This window comes from Chiloscyllium punctatum, chromosome 45 (assembly GCF_047496795.1).
Source record: "Chiloscyllium punctatum isolate Juve2018m chromosome 45, sChiPun1.3, whole genome shotgun sequence".
Taxonomy (NCBI): Eukaryota; Metazoa; Chordata; class Chondrichthyes; order Orectolobiformes; family Hemiscylliidae; genus Chiloscyllium; species Chiloscyllium punctatum.
In genome coordinates, this window is record NC_092783.1 from 53,373,896 (window position 1) to 53,397,640 (window position 23,745).

The window sequence follows — 23,745 nt, forward strand, 5'->3', positions numbered from 1 at the left end:
TCACACATGTTCTCTCTCACTCTCTCTCCCTCACACACTCTGTCACTCTCTCCCCCTCACACCCTCTCACCCTCTCTCCCGCACACACACTCTCTCACTCTCTCCCCCTCACACACACTCTCTCACTCTCTCTCCCCCCCACACACACACTCTCACTCTCTCTCTCCCCCACACACTCTCTCACTCACTCCTGCTCACACACACACTCTCACTCTCTCTCCCCCTCACACACACTCTCACCCTCTCTCCTCCTCACACATGTTCTCTCTCACTCTCTCTCCCTCACACACACTCTGTCACTCTCTCTCCCTCACACCCTCTCACCCTCTCTCCCTCACACACACTCTCTCACTCTCTCCCCCTCACACACACTCTCTCACTCTCTCTCCCTCACACACGCACTCTCACCCTCTCTCCCCTTCGCACATGTTCTCTCTCACTCTCTCTCCCTCACACACACTGTCACTCTATCTCCCTCACACCCTCTCACCCTCTCTCCCTCACACACACTCTCACTCTCTCCCCCTCACACACACTCTCTCACACTCTCTCCCTCACACACACTCTCTCACTCTTCTGCATCACACACACACTCTCTCACTCTTTGCCCCGCACACATGCACTCTCTCGCTCTCTCTCCCTCACACACACTCTCTCACTGTTTCCCCTTCACACATGCACTCTCTCCCTCTCTCTCCCTCACACACACACTCTCTCTCCCCCTCACACACACACTCTCTCACTCTTTCCCCCTCACACACGCACTCTCTCACTCTCTCTCCCTCACACACACACTTTCTCCCTCTTTCCCCCTCACACATGGTCTCTCTCACTCTCTCTCCCTCACACACACACACACACTCTCACTCTTCCTCCTCACACATGCACTCTCTCCCTCGCTCCCCCCACACACACTCTCTCACTCTCTCCCCATCACACCTGTTCTCTCTCACTCTCTCTCCCTCACACACACACTCTCTCACTCTCTCCCCATCACACCTGTTCTCTCTCACTCTTCCCCCTCATACACGCACTCTCTCACTCTCTCTCCCTCACACACACACTTTCTCCCTCTCTCTCACTCACACACACACACTCTCCCTCTGTCCCCCTCACACACGCACTCTCTCACTCTCTCTACCTCACACACACAATATCTCACTCTTTCCCCCTCACACACGCACTCTCTCCCTCTCTCCCACTCACCCATGTTCTTTCTCACTCTCTCTCCCTCACACACACTCTCTCTCACTCTCTCCCCATCACACCTGTTCTCTCTCACTCTTCCCCCTCATACACGCACTCTCTCACTCTCTCTCCCTCACACACACACTTTCTCCCTCTCTCTCACTCACACACACACTCTCCCTCTGTCCCCCTCACACACGCACTCTCTCACTCTCTCTCCCTCACACACACAATATCTCACTCTTTCCCCTTCACACACGCACTCTCTCCCTCTCTCCCCCTCACTCATGTTCTCTCTCACCCTCTCTCTCTCATAGACACACACCCCCTCACTCTCTCTCCCACACGCTGACTCTCTCCCTCACACACATTCTTTCACTTTCTCCCCATCACACACACTCTCTCTCCCTCATACATATGCACTCTCTCACTTGGTTTCCCTCACACACTCTCCCTCACACACTCACTCCCTGTCACACACACTCTCTCACTCTCTCTCCCTCACAATCTCTCTCCTTCACACACACACACACACACACACACACACACCCTGTGGCTGAAATTTGCGTTTGCAAATTTGTATTTGCAGATATACTCTATTGTGTTCAAAAAGCACTCAATCTGCAGGCAGTCAGTCAAAGTGACATTTTATAAATTCCTACTTTGGAAAAAACCCAGTCTGACTCCAAGTTGGGACAGAGACTCTAACCTCATACCTTGAATGCATTGACTGAGCTGAGATGTCACTTATTTTCAGATATATAGGCACGGTAACATGATAGGAATTCTGGGATATGCTTATTAATCAATCGAAACCTGCATCCCCATTCTAAGTGATTAAAGACTTAACAGCCATCTAGGTTACTCTGATACATTGCATCAGTTGTATGACACTTTCAACTTATAATTGTAAATCCTGTGTCCTATGTATCCTGTCTCACTAGCAACCTGACAAGGGAGCAGTGCTCCAAAAGCTTGTATTTTCAAATAAACATGTTGGACTCATACATGATGTTGTTAGCTCCACACTCAACCATTCCAACACCATCCCAGCTGGCCTTGAATCTTCTAACTCACAATCATTCATATCTCTGCTCATAAGGTGCAATGTAAACGTACTTGCCATATTCGCAAACACACTGACAAGGCAAGGCTTTGAAAGAAATGAATGTCCTTCTCAGCTCATTGTATTTAAAAAGCTGCAAATCCACTTATCACTCTGAAACAATTTGAAGTTTTTTTCCGAAACATTATAATCCAAATTAATTTGAAAGGAATTGAATAATTATAAACTTGTATCAAATTAAAATTTAAATCTGGTAAAATAGTCTTCTGCCCAAAATTACTTTATTTCTAAAACTGGTTCTATCAGCAGCATGGTGCACGTGAATGGCTCATTGTAAATGAACACACATTCAGTTTGGGCACATTCCATTAAACCCTCAAATAGGTTCATGGTCAATGAGGAATGTAACTGAGAATTATAGGATCCCTACAGTGCAGAAAGAGGCCATTTGGCCCATCTAGTCTGCACCAGCCATCTGAAGAACTTCCCACTAGACCCAGAACCCCACTCTGTTCCCATAGCCACACATTTCCCATGGCTAACCCACTGACACTGCACATCCCTAGACACAATGGGCAATTCAGCATGACCATTCCACCATACCTGCACATTGCTGGAATCCCAGGCAGAACAGGCAAACTGCACACAGACAGTCACCCGGGGTTTGAACTGAACCCAGGTCATTGGGACTGTGAGGCAGCAGTGCTAACCACTGAGACACTGTGCTCTCCATTTTTGAGAGGGTGGAGTGTAAAAAACAAGTTTGCACACTTGTTTCATGTTTTGATGTTCATTGTCTTTTGACACTATAAGAAAAATGTGTGAGTATTATCAAGGAGGATGTGTGATAGATACCCATGGATGTACAAAGAGAGTAAGTGTTAGTTGCTTTTGTCTGCAAATTGGAGAGGGAGCTGCCCTGGTACAGCACTTGCTGGAGGCTAATGTTGTGGGTCCTGGTCCATTTGAAGGACATTGTTTAGATTAGATTACTTACAGTGTGGAAACAGGCCCTTTGGCCCAACAAGTCCACACCGCCCCGCTGAAGCGTAACCCACCCATACCCCTACATCTACATCTACCCCTTACCTAACACTACGGGCAATTTAGCATGGCCAATTCACCTGGCCTGCACATCTTTGGACTGTGGGAGGAAACCGGAGCACCCGGAGGAAACCCACGCAGACACGGGGAGAACGTGCAAACTCCACACAGTCAGTCACCTGAGGTGGGAATTGAACCCAGGTCTCTGGCGCTGTGAGGCAGCAGTGCTAACCGTGCCACCGTGCCGCCCAATTGTTGGGTGTGGATGGAACAAACAGAGGACAGGTGTATCGGGGTCCGGCCTGAGCGGGATGTAGGTTATGAATCACAAAGAGGACAGGTGAAAGGGGAGAGAAGCTTTATCGATTAACCTGCACGGGAGATTCCAAAGGACCTGAAGTGTTATCAATTTAACTGTGCTGTAAACTAGAGTTCCTACAGTACTGAACATTTTACATTGTCCAGGAACTGTGTGACAAATAGTTCAGGAGTCCAGGAATATGTCACTAACTGTTACAGCAGGGACATTACACAACTCTTCCAAAGGATTTTGAAAAGCTTGCTAGACACTTGGCATTGGCCTCCTCTGTCACAGAGCCTGTGGGGAAAGCCCATTGTGAAACCACAACCCATACCTGCAGACACTGTAACACCCTCCTGGCACCCATTGCCTACAGCTCAGTAAAGAGGGAGAAATGTGTCACCTGTAGCAATATGTCTGCAGCCACATTTGCACAGCCACTGACAGAAATGCTCAGTGGAGAGGCTTTCTGGAAAGGCAGGGTGGGGACAGTTTTCTTAGAGCTCACATCAGTGTTAATCAACAGGATATTGTGGGTGGCTCACTCTGGGTCATTCAAGGCTGTACTGAGAGTTTTCAGACCCAGCCCTTTGATCACAATCTCTGGGAAGGAAACATCTTGGGACAGGCTCATGTCCATGTTGTGGGTCGATCACTGCACCATTCCAGAGCAAATGGGACATCCATCCGAATGGGGGAGGGGATTTGTGGCAGCTCCAGGTCCTGCAATTGTTTGTCTCAGAAGAACGGTCTTTTAAAAACTGCTGAGTGCCTGTCTACCAGGATATGGCTTTGACACTGAGCAAGTCACTTTACAGGATCCCAGACAATTAGATCAGATATTCTTCACTTTGTTAATAACTGCTGCCTTCACTGTTTCATCACAGAATCTAATTTTTCAATCTGGTTCTATTTTTCCAACTGATTCTACAGTGTCCATGTCATTCTGGGGCTGGGGGATCTCTGCTCTCTGTTTCTGACACTCAGACAATGGTGACCTGACAGCAGAGGGGTTTCATCCCCATTGGGATATTAACCTCCAAATGTTTCCAAGTGTTCTCCAGGAGTTTACCCAGCGTAAACAACAGAACATTGTGATGGTCCTCGTTGGTTCAGTCTCTGGGTAATGTAGCTGGGGATGAGCAGGGTTGGTGAAGGGTGTCAGTCCCTTTGATCTTCTCAAAGGTGAAACCCAGCATGGTTCACCAGACTCACTCATCATCGACCATGTCCTGGTGAATACAAAGCCCCATCTCAGTCGGTTCACCAGAGGGATCCTCACCTTGGGACTGAAGCTCACTCCCAGTTACTCAATCACAGCTCACTTCCCCCTGAATTCTCTCTCTGTTGTTGAGTTCCTTTCTCTGCCTGAACTCAGCCCCATGACTTGTTTACTTGGATCTTGTGGAACTGGAGCAGAGGGTGCCCTTCTTCTGCACATCCAGGAGCTCAGATCCTGACACAATAATTATTCAGTGTGAACAGGAGACGTATTCTGCCTAAGACACCAAATAGTCTTTTTAAAGTCTATTTTTAGTTGTAGGATTAATTTTTGTTGAAGAAACCCTTGTCAAAAACTGTTCATTGAAATTTTCTGACAGAGGTGAGTAAGCCAGTTGTTATCATTTGAGATTTCAGTATTAATACTGAGCTTGCGTCAAGATTATCCTTAACATCATCCTTAACATTCAGACTCTTTAACTGTCTTGATTTCAGAGTTTTCTATTCTTAAAATTAAAAGTAATTTCATTCTTCTGTTAAGCATGACTGATAGGAGAAAAGTTTTGTCAGAGTTAAATTTCGTCATCTGGCTGACTGTGGTGTCAGAAGGTGGCTTCCTATACCCTCCTCCTTATTTAACTTCTTGTAGACATTGCATTACACACGTACTTCAATGTGAGAAACAACCGCTGAGAGACTGACATCAAGAACTGAACTGACCTTTGACAATAAAACGATGTGGACTTTGATTCTCCTCATTTGTTCCATTCCTGGTGAGTTACCATCTGAGTTGTATATTCAGATAATCAATGTCTATTACAATCTATGGTCTAATTTATACAGACTAGATGTGTAAGTATTTGGAGATATGTAAAAGGCCAAAGGAACATCGTGTGACACAGTGGGTAACATTGTTATTGCTGTGACAAATGCTCACAGTTCGATTCTCACTCCAACACATTTCGCAAAGGAATGTGTATTCTCACAAAGCCAAACAGGTTCATTATCAACCTGCAAATTCTTCCAACATGCCCAGGGCAGGGAGCAGGACTGGGTGAGATTCCAGGTGAGCCATATCCAATGCAGTTTGACACATTACAGCAACTGGCTTCAGGAGTGTGACAGGCTGCAGAACACAGAGACAGCATGTGCTTTGTCTGCCCCGTGTGTCCCTATGTATGGGAGTCTTTGAAGTTTAAATGAACAAATGTAAAAATATATGAAATACATCACAAAATGTTGTATGTTCTACTGAACAAATTATGAACACATCATGTGACAGAGTTCCCAAATACATTGGAGCGGCATTATTAATTATGAATGAAATAAAAAGGACAACATAATGCTTCTTTTAAGTGAACACACCAGCATAATAATTTAAAGTTATTCAAAGTTTAGAATGTTAATAACACACTGAAACTGGAGGGTAATATGCCCTCAAACTAAACATCTTGAGTTTGCTTTTTTTTATTTTTGAAGTGCAGTTCATTAAATATTGTCTTGTGAGGCTCTGTCATATTTATATTTCCCTTCCCATAAAAAGGCTTTTATCTTTCAGTTGTTAACTTGAACCAAGTTGCTTACTCTCTTTCAATCCCATTGGTTTTCACATTACAATGTAACACGGCAATACAATTGCAGCCCATCATTGCCATCGCTCCATTGATGATCAAACACTCATGTTTAAAATTCTCAACGTTGCAGTACTCCAGGCTACAACTCCATGAATTCTGTTGTAGGAAAACTTTCTGAAACATTTTTTTTGGCTGTTGCCCACCAATTTCATGCAGAAAACATCACAGACAGAAACCTGAAGCATTCATCACTCTGTTTTCGCAATTCTCTTTTTATCAAGGCTTCCTTTTTTCCCATGGGGTCTCTGTTTCTTGCCCTTCACCACCTTAAATCATTCACGTGTCTTTGTCCTTTCTTCTCTCCACTCCACCTCTTTACTTACTCTTAATAAAGACATTTCTCTCAGTATTTATTGAAGTAAATTTACCCCGTCATCAACAGGCTGCACCTCTTCCACACTGGGACACAATGTGGCAGCAATTTAAACATTTTCTCAGGAACCATCTCCCTAGAATGATCAGTAAATTCCTTGTATTATTTTACTCTCCTTACACTGACAACAATGTGTGATTACAAATAATCCTGCCTTTACTGCCGTCAAGATCCTGCACGTTGATATCTCTTACCCATCGTTAACCATCCCCTGCTAAACTTCAGTTCTCTTCCTCTCCAAGTTGAGGACTCTCATCATTTTCTTGGGTCACCTGTTATATCTGCCCCCTGAGCCCTGAAAATGCAGCCTCTGAGCCCACTAGGAGTCTACACCACGCACCCCCCCCCCCCCAACCCCACTCCTCCTCCCTGGATGAAACCCTCCTTCTCCGGTTGGAGTAAGGACCCTTCTGCACCTGTACCCTCCTTCACACTGATCCCCAGCCGACTCCAATCCAGGCCTGTCACTCAGGCTGCTCTCCGGGGGGACAACATTTCGATGATGTCACACACGGTGGAGTTAGAGCCCACAGCGGGCAGCACAAACCCAATTTCAAGATTGTCCCAAAGCTCGACCAGTGGGGTAAGAAAATATTCCGACTGTTTCAATCATTCCCTGGGAATTTGGAACACCCTGAGACTCTGATAAGGGTTTATATTAATGATTACCTTCATCATATACTGGATGGAATGTAGCTGATTAAAATGTATCTGTTTGTAATAAGCAATTCTTTCCAGTTAAATTTTTGAAACATTGTCTCTTCAGTTTCAGATGCTTTATGGGCAGAGGAACACGTAACGGGAATTTTGGGAAGAGCGGTCACAATATCTTGTCATTACGAAGCGCAGCAGTACCAGTCACACGTGAAATATTGGTGTCAAGGATGGAGTCGTATGTGTTCTGTTAGAGCAAAAACAAATTGGCCAAATGGGAGAATAACGATCACTGACGACAAAACACGAGGAATGTTTCTTGTCACAATCAAGAATCTTCAATGGGAAGATGCAGGATGGTACAGCTGTGGTATTGAGGCTTTTGCCTTTGACTCAATGTTTAATGTAAAGCTGCACATCTCCGACGGTAAATGTCTCAATGCGTTTTTAAATTATTCTCTGCTGATATGTCTGTTTTGTCAGGAAGAAAAGTGACAAAGTGTTGTGAAATACTTGATTTTTCTCACAGAATAATTGATTCGTTCCCACAGAAGCGGTCTCTGTTCCGGGACTTCGCTATTTATCCGAACCAATTGTCTCATGTTTTGGGGGTTCAGTGACAGTCTCCTGTGAGTCTGCCCGGGGATCCCTCCCCATTCACTACACATGGTCTGAGAAGACCCCATCTCAAGATTTAAAGATCTCCGGCACCAATAAACTGGATCTACATTGTCAATCCTTCACACAGCAACATCATCAATATTACTGCACAGCCTCAAATACTCAGGGAACAAAATCCAGTGAAATTGTTCATGTCTCGGTCAACAATGTAAGAGAGAAGAACTGCAGTTACAGGATACAGATCAACAGCATCGGTAAGTGTGATGTAAACAATGCTTACTTATTATCTCCACACTTGAAAATTGCAAATGATAAAATGTATGTTTTCATTGTCGGTTCTGATCTACGCCAATGGTTTGTACGGTAATTGGAAAATGACCAGGTATATAAAATACTGCCCACAACTTGCAAAAACTTTGCAAAAACTCCAAAACTCCCCACAAGTTAAAATAGTGTTTGATTGTCTTACAATTTGCATTTTTCTAACATATGGAATTACTAAATTCAGTATGTAACTATTGTGTCCAGATTTCGGACAGATATTGGGGAAAGAGTGGAGAGCAGTTGTACAAATGAAATATCGAGGTAAAAACAATGATTGCAGATGCTGGAAACCAGATTCTGGATTCATGGTGCTGGAAAAGCACAGCAGTTCAGGCAGTATCCGAGGAGCAGTAAAATCGATGTTTCAGGCAAAAGCCCTTCATCAGGAATACAGGCAGAGTGCCTGAAGGGTGGAGAGTATTTTGGGATCTTCTCAGATTCTCTAAAGTGCCAAAACCCATCTGATTTATCAATGTTCTTTAGGGAAGGAAATCTGCCGCCCTTTCCAGGTCTGCTCTACATGGGACTCCAGCAATGTGGTTTGTTCTTAACTGCCCTCTTCAAAAGCTTTAGAAAGCCACTCAGTCAGGGGCAATTAGGAATGGGCAAGAGACGCTGGCCATTAAAGACTAAAAGATAAAGAACTAACAGGATAATTGTTGCAGACATTACTCACGCAAAACACACCCAAGCTGTGTTTTCTGAGTACTCCTTGGAGATGGGGAACCTCATCTGTTTGCCTCATGGCTCCTTCCGGTGGGTTATGTGTCTGTGGATGAGGTTTCCCATTATTCCTGCAAGATCAGAAAACCATCTCAAGATGATGAATGTGACCACTGCCAATATCAGCAAGGGACAGCTCCATGTAAAACCCGTGGTTTTAAACAAGTGGGATATCTGGGTTGTAGTTACCAGCCCAAACCCTTTAACAAACCCCAATGTAACACATCAACTCTCAGATTCAAGGAAGGAAGTAACCGGGATCGTCTTTGTGCGGAACCACAGGAGATGGAAAAGATACTCAATAAATATTTTGAATATTTTACTATGGAGAAAGACATGGAGGCAAGGGAATTCAGGGAAATGAACATTGATGCCATGAAAACAGTCCACATTACAGAAAGAGGAAGTCCTGAAAATCTTAAAAGATATAACAACAGATAGATTTCCAGGACTTGATCAAGTGGAAATTAGGGAAGAAATTGTGGGTCCCAGTAGTGTCACTATTTGTATCATCCACAGTCACGGGTGAGGTGCTGGAGGATGTAAGGGTTGCTAACGTTATCCCTTTATGTAGGGAAGGCTGTGTGGAGAAGCCTGGGAATCACATATCTGTGAGTCTGATATCAGTGATGGGTAAGTGAGAATCATAGAATGACAGATTCCGCACAGTGTGAAACAGGTCATTCGGCCCAACAATTCTACACCAAACCTCCAATGAGCATCCCACACAGAAACATTTCCCTTGTCTAACGCACCTAACCTGTACATCCCTGAACACAATGGGGCAATGTATCATGTCCAATTCACATAATCTGCACATCTTTGGACTGTTGTTGGAGAGGGTTTTTAAAGATTGGATTTAAATATATTTGGAGAGGCAAGAACTAATTAGGGATAGTACGTGGGAAGTCGTGCATTACAAACTTGGTTCCATTTTTTTCAGGGTGTAAGCAAAAAGCTTGATGAGGGGGAACAGTAATTGTTGTCTCCTTGGACTTTCGTAACAAGGCTCCACATTCAGGAGTAATTTGTAAAGTTAGATCACATGGGATTCAGGGTGAGCTTGCGAATTGAATACAAAATTAGCTTGATGGCAGGAGACAGAGGGTGGTGGAGGGTCATTTTTTTGGATTGGAGGCCTGTGACCAGTGGTGTTCTACAGGGATCGGTGTAAATTATATAAACAATATGAATGACAATTTAGATGGCATGGTTCATAAGTTTATAAATGACACCAAAATTGGTGGTATCGTTGACAGTGACAAAAGTTATCTATGATTACAAAGGGATCTTGATCAATTGGATCAATGTGCTGAGGATTGGCAGATGGAGTTTATTTTATTCAATGTGGGGTATAGCCTTTTGGTAAAACAAAACAGGACAGGAGTTACACAATTAAAAGTACGGCCTGGGGTAGTGCTGTCAAACAGAGAGACCCTGGGGATCTTTGACATTTGCATCACAGGTCAAGAGGGTGGTTAAGAAGGTATTTAGCATGCTTACTATCATTGCTCAGACCATTGAGTGTAGGAGTTGGAACATCATGTTCAGCTTGTGAGACCACTTTTGGTTTCGTGCGTACAGTTTGAGTCACCCTGCTTCAAGAAGATTATTATTAATTTGAAGAGGTTTCAGAAAAGATCTACTAAGATGTTGCTGTGACTGGAGGGTTTGAGTGATAAGGATAGGCTGGGACTTTTTCCCCTGGAGCAGAGGAGGTTGGGAGGTGACTTTATCGAGGTTTATAAAATCATGAGGGGTCTAGATAAGGTGTTTAGCAAAGGTTTCTTTCTCTAGGCTGGGAGAGTTCAATGTGAGGGGTCATGTTTTCAAGGTGAGAGGAGACAGATCTGAAAGGAATCTGAGGGACAATATTTTCACACAGAGGGTGTTTTATATGTGGAATGACATGGGAGATGAAGGGGCAGTTGCAACATCAAAAAGACATTTGGATCAGTCCATAAATAAGAAAGATTTGGAGGGAAATGTGCCAAATGCAAGCAAGTGGGACTGGTTTATTTTGAGAAACTTTTTCAGCACGGACGTATTAAACTGAAGGGTCTATTTCTGTGCCATATGTGCCACACTGAATGGGATAGTGAAGGGCAAAGTGTTGCGGGTTGTTGGTTTTTCAATTATAGTCAGTTTTGTAACAAATGCTTATTTTCCAACGAAGCTATCTCTGTTTCTGGACTTCAATTTTAATCCCAATCAAATGTCTCATGTACTGGGGGTTCAGTGACAGTCTCCTGTGAGTCTGCCCGGGGATCCCTCCCCATTCACTACACATGGTCTGAGAAGACCCCATCTCAAGATTCAAAGATCTCTGACACCAATAAACTGGATCTACATTGTCAATCCTTCACACGGCAACATCATCAATATTACTGCACAACCTCAAATACTCAGGGAACAAAACCCAGTGAAATTATCCATGTCTCAGTGTCCAGTGTAGCAGAGAGGGGCTGGAGTTACATGATAACAATCAGCAGCATCGGTATGTTTTCTACAAACACTGAGGCTGACACATTCATTCAATGTTTATTCAAACTGCTCATTGGTTAACTGTACCTCATCACTTATGTCTCTATGATATTTGAACAAATTTGAACAAGGTGTTAACTTATTTATGAGAATGGACAAGATTGTAATAAAGCTTCAGAAAATGCATGCGTGCTTCACTCCAGCTTTGTGTTACACCTCACAGCCTGTGTGTGTTGTACCTTTAATAGATAAAGTCATCACTGTATCATAGCATGTGACCTGAGGGGATAATGGTGTCAGACTCCATCTTAGTCAGGGCCACATCAGGCATGACATGCTGATGGATGGGTGTCACTGTTTGTAACTGATTACCTCAGTTTCGGCCCAGATCCTGAAGTGTCTGTGACTGTGAGATATGTTTTGCCAGACGCTAATATAAATATCTGTTGATTTGTCAGTACTACAAAATCCACACCTTGTTCTCATATAACAGGAGCTAACGTAAAGACTGCATCATTGGGTCTAAATACAATAGTAGAGGCAAGACCCCAGTGGAAGATCACCCAGCAATCACAGGATATTACAGGACAGAGCAGGGGCTGCTGGATCCCCCAGGAATACATTGTCCAGTGGGGGCAGTGACCAGCTCAGTGGCTGGAACTTTCTTTTATGTTTGACAAGGATGAGAAAGGAGATCTTAGTAATATAGTCCCACCCAACCTCAGGCTTTCAAATGCTTTAATAAAAATACAGTAGCGTCAAAGTCCGGGTGAGGAACAAAATACAAATTACATGCAAACTAGGTCACTACCACATCTCTCTAGACAGGGGGAGTTAGAGACAAATGAATTCAACAAAATCCATTATTCATAACAAGTCCTGAGGTTCCATTGGTGAGGAGAGCTCTCTTGGTTGTCTGTAACTGAGACTCAGATGAAGCTGAATATAACCTTATGTCTCAATAGGAAGGGAATATACTTGTGACAAATCCTCAACAAAATCACGAACAAGATCCACAACAAAGTCACCAACAACATCCACAACAAAATCACCAACAACAACCACAACAATATCACCAACAGCAACAGGAACATCGTCAGGACCCAAGTCTGTCAGGAAAAGGTAGAACAATTTCATTGTCAATGTTTCTATCAGCATTGATTCCAGTGAGAATAAGTGACTTAGCATAGGCTTGCAATAAGTTTCAATTTTAGGTGATAACTTATCAGAATATCAATGGTCACTGATTTCATGCAATGTCATTATGTTCGCTTCCTTATTGGTGAGCTGAAGGCGAGATTTTCTGAGTGTTTTAACTTTAGGTTTAATTAGCAAAGTGGTTCAATTTCCAGGTCGTAACATTTACAATGTTGTTATTTACGTTATTGGACATTCATAACAGGAAATGCCAATTCTCTGTTGCCCCATCCAGTTTAAATGCTTCATTATTCATCTAAGCTCACGGTGTTGTATATGTCAAAGAAGTGACATGTTGTTGAGCCAGGGGTGTCTGGAGTATCACTGCCAAGGACACGACATTCTCTACCATCTTCTCCTCCTCCGTTCTCTCATGTTAAACATTATTCCCAAACTGAGAGGGTGGGAGGCTGTCTGGTTCCAGCTGGTTAAGCCTTGCCTGTTAGAAGGTGCAAGGAGCAGTGTGGGATGATGATATTCTGAGTTCCTCACTCACTGAAGAGACATCTCATCCACTGGAATATTGCACCAGACTGCAGTGCTCCTGTAACTATCCATCCACATCTAATAATTCTCGTTGATAACAAGATGCTGAGCATGACAGGACTGAAACTTGTTACATTTGCCTTTTATATATTGTTTAAGTCATTCATAAATTAAACTGTTATTTAGTATTCCTATGTAACTCCCTGAGCTGTGCTGCGTTACTTTGCTACAATATACTGCAGTGTCAACATGGGATAAATGTTTAAAACATCAAGCAGTCTTGTTTCCTTCAAATGATTTTGTATTTCTTCTGTTTTACACAGTTACGTTGTCTGGGATGTGATACGCTGGGTACTCTTCACTCTCCTGGTGATTTGTTCTGTTTCAGTCACAATGTTTACACGAAAACGTTAGGTGAGCATCATGGCCTTTACACAAATGATTTTGAGCACTCTAAGTTCCCCATCAATGAGGTGGCCCTGGGTGGAGGGGTTTCGAAGCAAGAGACACAGTTTGAGAAGAATGGGTTGCCCATTTGGGACTGAGATGAGCAGGAATTTCTTCACTCAGAGGGTGACGGTTTGTTGGAATTCTCTGTCCCAGAGAGCTCTGGAGGATCCAGCCTTGAGTATATTCAAAACAGAGATCAATAATGTTCTGGGTGATAAAGATATGGAGGTACATGGCGGGGGTTGGCGGGGGGGGGGGGTGGGAGTGCAAGAAAACATGGTGTTCAGATGGAAAATCTGCTCTGATCCAGGTGAATGCTGAAGGAGCCTCGAGGGGCCGAATGGCCTACACTGGTCCTGCCTCATCTCTCCATGATGACCTCATGCTGTTAAATGCTGTACCAGCATCCACCACTTCCTCTGGCAGCTCATTTCATACACGCACCACCCTCTGCATGAAAACATTACTCCTCAGGTCATTTTGAAATCTTTTCCCTCTCACCTTCCACCTATGCCCTCTAGGTCTGGACACCCCCAGATAGGAAAAGGATCTTGGCTGTTCACCCTGTCCATGTCCTTATTTAAATCTCATTGGATAATATAGTCATGTGTCCTAATCTGGAATGAAGACAAAGACAATGCAAATGCTGTTGGGATGAGAGACAAGTGAATTAGTGTGTAATGGTTTGATTGAATGGATCCTTGTTATCTGTTAAAATAATAAAATACATTTGTTGTTATTCGAAAGAATTGATTTATTCAACATTTATTCAACATGTACAGCTCCCATGCATACATTAATAAATTATGTAAACAAAGAAACCTGAGTCTGACCTAAAGAGGAAATGCAGCATCAAATCACCCTTTCTGGGAGTCTCACAGAACGTAGGAGGCTCCAGGCAGCAAAAGGAAATGGCATATTCCAAGGTCACTGTCATATTGTGCCTCACATAGAGTTATCGAGTCACAGAGAAGTACAGCGCGGTCTAACTCGTCCACGCCAACCAGATATCCAAACCCAATCTAGTTCTACCTGCCAGCACCTGGCCCATATCCCTCCAAACCCTTCCTATTCATATAACCATCCAGGTGCCTTTTAAATGTTGCAATTGTTCTAGCCTCCACCACTTCCTCTGGCAGCGCATTCCACACACACACCACTCTCTGTGTAAAATGTTGCCCCTTAGGTCTCTTTTAAATCTTTCCCCTCTCACCTTAAACATATGCCCTCTAGTTCTGGACTCCCCCACCCCAGGGAAAAGACCTTGTCTATTTATCCCATCCATGCCCTTCATGATTGTGTAAACCTCTATAAGGTCACCCCTCAGCCTCCAATGCTCCAGGGAAAACAGCCCCAGCCTGTTCAGCCTCTCCTTGTTGCTCAGATCCTCCAACCCTGGCAACATCCTTGTAAATCTTTTCTGAACCCTTTCAAGATTCACATCTTTCTGATAGGAAGGAGACCAGAATTGCATGCAATATTCCAACAGTGGCCTAACCAATGTCCTGTACAGCCTCAACATGACCTCCCAACTCCTGTACTCAATACTCTGACCAATAAAGGAAAGCATACCAAACGCCTTCTTCACTATCCTATCGACCTGCGACTCCACTTTCAAGGAGCTATGAACCTGTACTCCAAGGTCTCTTTGTTCAGCAACACACTTTGGGCCTTACTATTAAGTGTATAAGTCCTGCTCTGATTTGCTTTCCCAAAATGCAGGACCTCGCATTTATCTAAATTAAACTTCATCTGCCACTTCTCGGCCCATTGGCCCATCTGATCAAGATCCTGTTGAAATCTGAGGTAAGCTTCTTCGCTCTTCCCTGCACCTCCAATCTTGGCGTCGTCTGCAAAATTATAAACTATACCTCTTAGGTTCAGATCCAAATCATTGAGATAAATGATGAAAAGTAGTGGACCCAGTTCCAATCCTTGTGGCACTCCACTGGTCACAGGCCTCCAGTCTGAAAAACAACCCTCCACCTCCACCCTCTGTCTTCTACCTTTGAGCCAGATTTGTATCCAAATGGCTAGTTCTCCCTGTATCCTGTGAGATCTAACCTTGCTAACCAGTGTCCCATGGGGAACCATGTCGAATGCCTTACTGAAGTCCATATAGCTGACATCTACCACTCTGCCCTCATCAATTCTTTTTGTTGCTTCTTCAAATATGTCAATCAAGTTTATGAGACATGATCTCCCACGCACAAAGCCATGTTGACGATCCCTAATCAGTCCCTGCCTTTCCAAATACATGTACATCCTGTCCCTCAGGATTCCTTCCAACAACTTGCCCACTACCGATGTCAGACTAACTGGTCCATAGTTCCCTGGCTTGTCTTTACCACCTTTCTTAAACAGTGGCACCATATTAGCCAACCTCCAGGTACAAATATCTCAGTAAGAGGCCAGCAATCACTTCCCTGGCTTCCCATAGAGTTCTAGGCAACACCTGATCAGGTCCTGGGGATTTATTCACTTTTAGGTGTTTCAAGACATCCAGCACTTCCTTCTCGGTAATATGGAATTTTCCAAGATGTCACCATCTGTTTCCCTACAATCTATAACTTCCATGTCCTTTTCCACAGTAGATACAGATGCAAAATACCATTTAGTATCTCCTGCATCTCCTGCAGCTCCACATAAAGGCTGCCTTGCTGTTCTTTGAGGGGCCCTATTCTCTCCCTAGTTATCCTTTTGTCCTTAATGTATTTGTAAAAACCCTTTGGATTCTTCTTAACTCTATTTGCCAAAGCTATTTCATGTCCCCTTTTTGCCCTCCTGATTTCCCTCTTAAGTATACTCCCACTGCCTTTATACTCTTCTGAGGATTCACTCGATCTATCCTGTCTCTACCTTACATGTGCTTCCATCTTTTCTTTAACAAAACTCTCAATTTCTTTAGTCATCCAGCATTCCCTATACCTACCAGCCTTTCCTTTCACCCTGACAGGAATATACTTTCTCTGGATTCTCGTTATCTCATTTAGATTAGATTCTCTACAGTGTGGAAACTGGCCCTTCGGCCCAACAAGTCCACACCAACCCTCTAAAGAGCAACCCACCCAGACGCATTCTCCTACATTTACCCCTGACTAATGCACCTAACACTACAGGCAATTTGGCATGGCCAATTCACCGAACCTGCACATCTTTGGACTGTGGGAGGAAACTAGAGCACCCGGAGGAAACCCATGCAGACGCAGGGAGAATGTGCAAACTCCACACAGACAGTCGCCCAAGGCTGGAATCGAATCTGGAACCCTGGTGCTGTGAGGCAGCAGTGCTAACCACTGAGCCTCAGGCCTCCCATTTTTCAACCGTCCCTTTACCTGGGAACATATGCCCCCAATCAGCTTTTGAAAGTTCTTGCCTACTACCGTCAAAATTAGCCTTTCTCCAACTTAGAACTTCAACTTTTAGATCTGGTCTATCCTTTACCATCACTATTTTAAAACTAATGGAATTATGGTCACTGGCCCCAAAGTGCTCTCCCACTGACACCTCAGTCACCTGCCCTGCCTTATTTCCCAAGAGTAGGTCAAGTTTTGCACCTTCTCTAGTAGGTACATCCACATACTGAATCAGAAAATTTTCTTGTATACACTGAACAAATTCCTCTCCATCTAAACCCTTGACACCATGGCAGCCCCAGTCTATGTTTAGAGAGTTTAAATCCCCTACCATAACCACCCTATTATTCTTACAGATAACTGAGATCTCCTTACAAATATTTTTCTCAATTTCCCTCTGACTATTTGGGAGTCTGTAATACAATCCCAATAAGGTGATCTTCCCTTTCTTATTTCTCAGTTCCACCCAAATAACTTCCCTGGATGTATTTCCTGGAATATCCTCCCTCAGAATTCTCTGTTCATTTAATGAAAGTTAATTTAGTTCTTCTTTTAAATATAACAGACTTGTAACTGCTCCTTCAGGGTCAGTTCTCACCATCTGGTTGAGTGTGGTTTCAGAAGCTGGTTTCCTATGTCCACTTCCTCAATTAAATTGTCGAAGACATTGCAGTACACATTTACCTCAATGTGAGAAACAAGAGCTGAGGGACTGACATCAAGAACTGAGCTGATCTTTGTGAATAAAACGATGTGGACTTTGATTCTCCTCATTTGTTCCATTTCCGGTGAGTGACAATCTGACGACAATCAATGTTTGTTGAAGTCCACTGTCTGATTTAAACAGGAGAGACACTTAAATATTTGTAGACATGTAAAGGCAGAAAGGAAGATCTTGTCACACAGTGACAAAATCTTGAATTTATGATTTTTTTACAGGACAATTGATGAAATATCATTTTGTGTTGCTCAGTTGCACAAGTGGGCGGCACGGTGGCACAGTGGTTAGCACTGCTGCCTCAAAGCGCCTGAGACCCGGGTTCAATTCGAGTTTGCACGTTCTCCCCGTGTCTGCGTGGGTTTCCTCCGGGTGCTCCGGTTTCCTCCCACAGTCCAAAGATGTGCAGGCCAGATGAATTGGCCATGCTAAATTGCCCATAGTGTTAGGTAAGGGGTAAATGTAGATGTAGGGGTATGGGTGGGTTATGCTTCGGCGGGGCGGTGTGGACTTGTTGGGCCGAAGGGCCTGTTTCCACACTGTAAGTAATCTAATCTAATCTAAAAGTAGACAATTGATGTAGATTTCTCTTTCTTTAAGAAACCATTTTCCTTTCAGTCTTGAACTTTAACCAAGCTGCTTATGCTCTTTCATTTCCATCAACTTAACATTTCAATGTAGCACTGCAACAAAATTATTGTTCAATATTGACACCTCACCTTCATTTATAATCAAGCTGTTTTGACACGATCAAAATTAAAATTCCCAGCATAACTCTTAACTTGTTATTCACTCACTGTAACTGTCCAAGTCTTTTTGCAGATCCTTTGTTTTTTTCCTCACAGTGTGCACTCACATCGAACTTAGTCCCATAAGTAAACTTTAATCTGTTATACATTGTGTTGTGATATACAATCTTATGCTCAGAATACTCGTTTCCAAACTTTCCTGAGCACCCTTCAGTAACTGATATTCCCCTCTATTTCCTATATAATTTAATTCTTCTCATCAAGCTCAGATAATTACATTTCCCAATCAATTATTGCATGGTTCTTTCAACGGTCTGAAAGAGAGTACACATTACAGAAGAGGAGGTTCCTAACATCTATAAAACACATTAAGGTAGATAAATCCCCAGGATCTTATGAAGTGTTTCAAAAGCACATTTGGGAGGCCTGGGAGGAAATTTTAGGGCGTCTAGCGCAGATATTTGTATCAGCGACAACTGTGGGTGGTGTGCCGAGAGATTGGAGTGTGGCTAATCTTGTACAATTACTTAAGAAAGGCCACAGGGAAATGCATGGGAACTTCAGATTGATAATCCGAACATCTCTTGTGGATAACTTGTTATAGGGGATTCAGACACACAGGATGTACAGGCATTTGGAGAGGTAAGGACTCATTAGTGAAAGTCAGAATCACTTTGTGCACAGTCTGGAACTGTACATGACACAACAGCCAACAGGGACTGGAACTGTACATGACACAACAGCCAACAGGGACTGGAACTGTACATGACACAACACTGTGCAGGGTGTGGAACTGTACATGACACAACACCGTGCAGGGTGTGGAACTGTACATGACACAACACCGTGCAGGGTCTGGAACTGTACATGACACAACAGCCAACAGGGACTGGAACTGTACATGACACAACACCATGCAGGGACTGGAACTGTACATGACACAACACCGTGCAGGGACTGGAACTGTACATGACATAACACTGTGCAGGGCCTGGAACTGTACATGACACAACACCGTGCAGGGACTGGAACTGTACATGACACAACACTGTGCAGGGACTGGAACTGTACATGACACAACACCGTGCAGGGACTGGAACTGTACATGACACAACACCGTGCAGGGTCTGGAACTGTACATGACACAACACTGTGCAGGGCCTGGAACTGTACATGACACAACACTGTACAGGGTCTGGAACTGTACATGACACAACACCGTGCAGGGTCTGGAACTGTACATGACACAACAGCCAACAGGGACTGGAACTGTACATGACACAACACCGTGCAGGGTCTGGAACTGTACATGACACAACACCGTGCAGGGTCTGGAACTGTACATGACACAACACTGTGCAGGGACTGGAACTGTACATGATACAACACTGTGCAGGGTCTGGAACTGTACATGACACAACACTGTGCAGGGTCTGGAACTGTACATGACACAACACCGTGCAGGGTCTGGAACTGTACATGACACAACACCGTGCAGGGTGTGGAACTGTACATGATACAACACCGTGCAGGGTGTGGAACTGTACATGATACAACACCGTGCAGGGTCTGGAACTGTACATGACACAACACCGTGCAGGGACTGGAACTGTACATGACAGAACACTGTGCAGGGTGTGGAACTATACATGACACAACGCCGTGCAGGGTCTGGAACTGTACATGACACAACACCGTGCAGGGTCTGGAACTGTACATGACACAACACCGTGCAGGGACTGGAACTGTACATGACACAACACCGTGCAGGGTGTGGAACTGTACATGATACAACACCGTGCAGGGTGTGGAACTGTACATGATACAACACCGTGCAGGGTGTGGAACTGTACATGACACAACACCGTGCAGGGACTGGAACTGTACATGACACAACACTGTGCAGGGTGTGGAACTGTACATGACACAACACCGTGCAGGGACAGGAACTGTACATGACAGAACACTGTGCAGGGTCTGGAACTGTACATGACACAACACCGTGCAGGGTGTGGAACTGTACATGACACAACACCGTGCAGGGTGTGGAACTGTACATGACACAACACTGTGCAGGGACTGGAACTGTACATGACACAACACTGTGCAGGGTGTGGAACTGTACATGACACAACACTGTGCAGGGTGTGGAAACGTGTGCATGCACCTTCTTGAGTAAATGCGCACTCACATTTGTCCTGTGTTCCCAATGTTAGTAGGCACTGTCTTAAGTTGTTAATTCTTGATACATTTATTTTTTCAGCAGCATTAGACACTTATATTTTCAGCTTATTTTCTAAGACATCTCAGGGTGATTAGCATATTGGTTGATGTCAGTAACTACATCTGCAACACCCTTCTGGTAACAATTCTCTACAAGGAAACAAACTGGCAGATATCGAGCTGTGCTTTCTGTTGCAAAAATATCTGCAGCTAACAAGGAGAATGTGGAGTCTGATTTTATTCATCATTCACTGCCCAGTGAGTAACAGCCAGAACTGGTGAGTCAGATTGTCAGTCTTGACGTAGGTCTAGTGTATATCCTATTCAGCAGCGATGGTTAAATACTCAGAGACATATACAGGCACAGAATACTCAAGAGAAACGTTTGGATGAAGTCTTATACCTATTTTGTGTATACTATTCAATCTCAAAAATATTTACCAATGTATACTAATGCACATTAATCTTGCTGAATATCAAACATAGGTTCCTACTTCATTTTTTTACAACAGTATGAGTAACATATAACAAATGCAAGAGAAACATATTTAATCTGTGAAAAGTGAACTTTTGCTTGCAACTTGCTATCCAATAGAAACTGAAGGCTGTAGTGGTAATGAAGCCTCTGAGGGACCATGCCCTGAGTTTGTAATTGTTTCTGTTCTGCTGTTGAAATATTGAGTCTCTGTCAATGTCACTGCTCCTCAATCATACACATTTTATACACAGTGCTCCATCAGTAAGGTATCATTTTCCTTCCATTCTTTAGCTCTAAACAAGTGCATCCACTCCAAATTAATGTTATGATTTTGGCTTCAGTGAAATTTGCACTGGAGACTCTTCATGGCAGAACTGAAGAAATTGCATATTGGGCCCTTTGAGGTTGCTCTATCACTGAACAACATTATGGCTAATCTCCCTCAACTCCTCTTGCCCACACAAGGCCCTTATGGAGTCATAGAGTCACAGAGATGTACAGAACAGAAACAGATCCTTCAGTCCATCTTGTCCATGATGACTAGATATCCTAACCTAATCTAGTCCCACTTGCCAGCACTTTGCACTTATCCCTGTGAACTCTTCCTATTCATGTACCTGGATAGGAGCCTTTTAAATGTTGTAATTGTACCAGCGCCCACCACTTTCCCTGACAGCTCATTCCATACATGCACCATCTTCTCTGTGACCCTTAGGTTCCTTTTAAATTTTGACCTTCTCAGCCTAAACCTGTGCTCTGTAGTTCTGGACTCCACTGCCACAGGGAAAAGACCTCGTCTATTTACCGTATGCATGCCTCTCACGATTTTATAAACTTCAATAAGGTCACTCTTCAGCCTCTGACACACTGAGGAAAACATTCTTCAGCCCATTGACCCAACTGATCATGTTCCAATTGTACCCTGAGGTAACCTTCACTGTCCACTCCACCTCCAATTTTGTTGTCTTCTGCAAACTTACTAACTATATATCCTACATTCACATCCAAGTCATTTATATAACTGATGAAAAGCAGTGGACCCAAAATAGATCCTTGGGGCACTCCACTGGTCACAGACCTCTGGTCTGAAAAGTACCCCTTCACCACCAACCTCTGTCGTCTACCATCAAGCCAGTTCTGTATCCAAATGGTTAGTTCTTCCTGTGTTCCCTGATGTCTAATCTTGCTAACCAGTCTACCATGACGAACCTCTTGACAACATTGACAACCTCTTGCCCCTTATTTTAAACATATGCTCCCAGTCAATGCACACTCCATCAAAGGGAAACATTTCCTCCTGTCTTCCCTAACTATTCCTCCATAATGTTATACACCTCAATCATATCCTCTCTCAATCTCCTTTATACCACAGAAACAAACCCAATCTTTCCAAATCTGTCATCATAACAAAAACTCACTTCTAAATTCAAATCTAAGGTGATAGACAGACTCCAGCCTAACTGTGGTGTAATTGTTAGAGATAAACCTGGTTTGAGAGATCATGAGTAGAATCAGTTTGGATGAAGAATAATTTGGGTAAAGAGGTCACTTGTGGGAGTGATCTACAAATCTCTGAACAGCAGCTGTTATGTAAGGAGAATGCAAGAAGAAATTTCTGGGTGCATGTGATTAAGAGATGGCAATAACTGGGAGTGATTTTAATCTGTCTGATGAGGCTTTTGTGGAATGTTTTTCAGATAGTTTCTTCAGCAATCCATTCATGAACTGAGCAGAAAGCTGGTATTTGTTATTGTGCCATGTGACAGGATTAATTAATGACCTCGGAGTCACAGCATCTCTGAACAGGAGGGACCACAGTCCGATTGCATTTTATATCCAGACACAGAAGAATAAAAGTTTATTACACAAAATATGAAATTTAAAAGCACATAAATTATCCAGATACACAGTTTCAAAGAATCTTACAACACACAGCAAAACAATTTTTCAACTATTTTCCAACACTATCAATTTACAGCAATTCCAGTCCAGAAAAATTACCCCTCCATATCAAATACTGACGTCCTTTCATCTCTCTTGAATGATTATTCCTAGTTTAGTTCCTCTGATCTCTGTGAATATCTTATATGAATACTCACAAAACTGACAGTTTTCAATGTTTACTTGCTCATACCCTACAAATATCTAACCAATATCACCGGGTTTGAAATGTTTACAATCTACCATTCTGCTGAGATAAATTATTCAGTGACTGCTCTGAAAAACTACATTCGAAGCTCGAAAACATAATTCCTTCTCAACCCAGCGATGATACAGCAGAACTGACCAAAGACATTTCAGTCTCTGAGTTTTGCAAACTAAAATAAATACATCACGAATCTGAATTGAAAGCAAGCTAATATTCAGCAATGATTATAAACCTGCCATACAGCAGCACAGTATAAACAATTTTCAAATGATATACAACAAAGGGAATAGAAATACTTGCTTTCTG

The 23,745-nt window shown here is 43.4% G+C and overlaps 1 protein-coding gene across 1 annotated transcript in view; it reads left to right on the forward strand.

Annotated features, from left to right (window-relative positions):
• Window positions 1-5,523: 5,523 nt before the first annotated feature.
• LOC140467126 (polymeric immunoglobulin receptor-like) overlaps window positions 5,524-23,745 on the forward strand; it is a 44,765-nt gene continuing 26,543 nt past the window's right edge. The window contains exons 1-6 of the mRNA XM_072563193.1: window positions 5,524-5,593; window positions 7,594-7,908; window positions 8,033-8,356; window positions 12,599-12,755; window positions 13,640-13,728; window positions 17,827-17,910. Of these exons, the coding sequence (XP_072419294.1) occupies window positions 5,557-5,593; window positions 7,594-7,908; window positions 8,033-8,356; window positions 12,599-12,755; window positions 13,640-13,728; window positions 17,827-17,910 (1,006 nt within the window). The 5' untranslated portion in view covers window positions 5,524-5,556. The remainder of the gene's footprint in view (window positions 5,594-7,593; window positions 7,909-8,032; window positions 8,357-12,598; window positions 12,756-13,639; window positions 13,729-17,826; window positions 17,911-23,745) is intronic.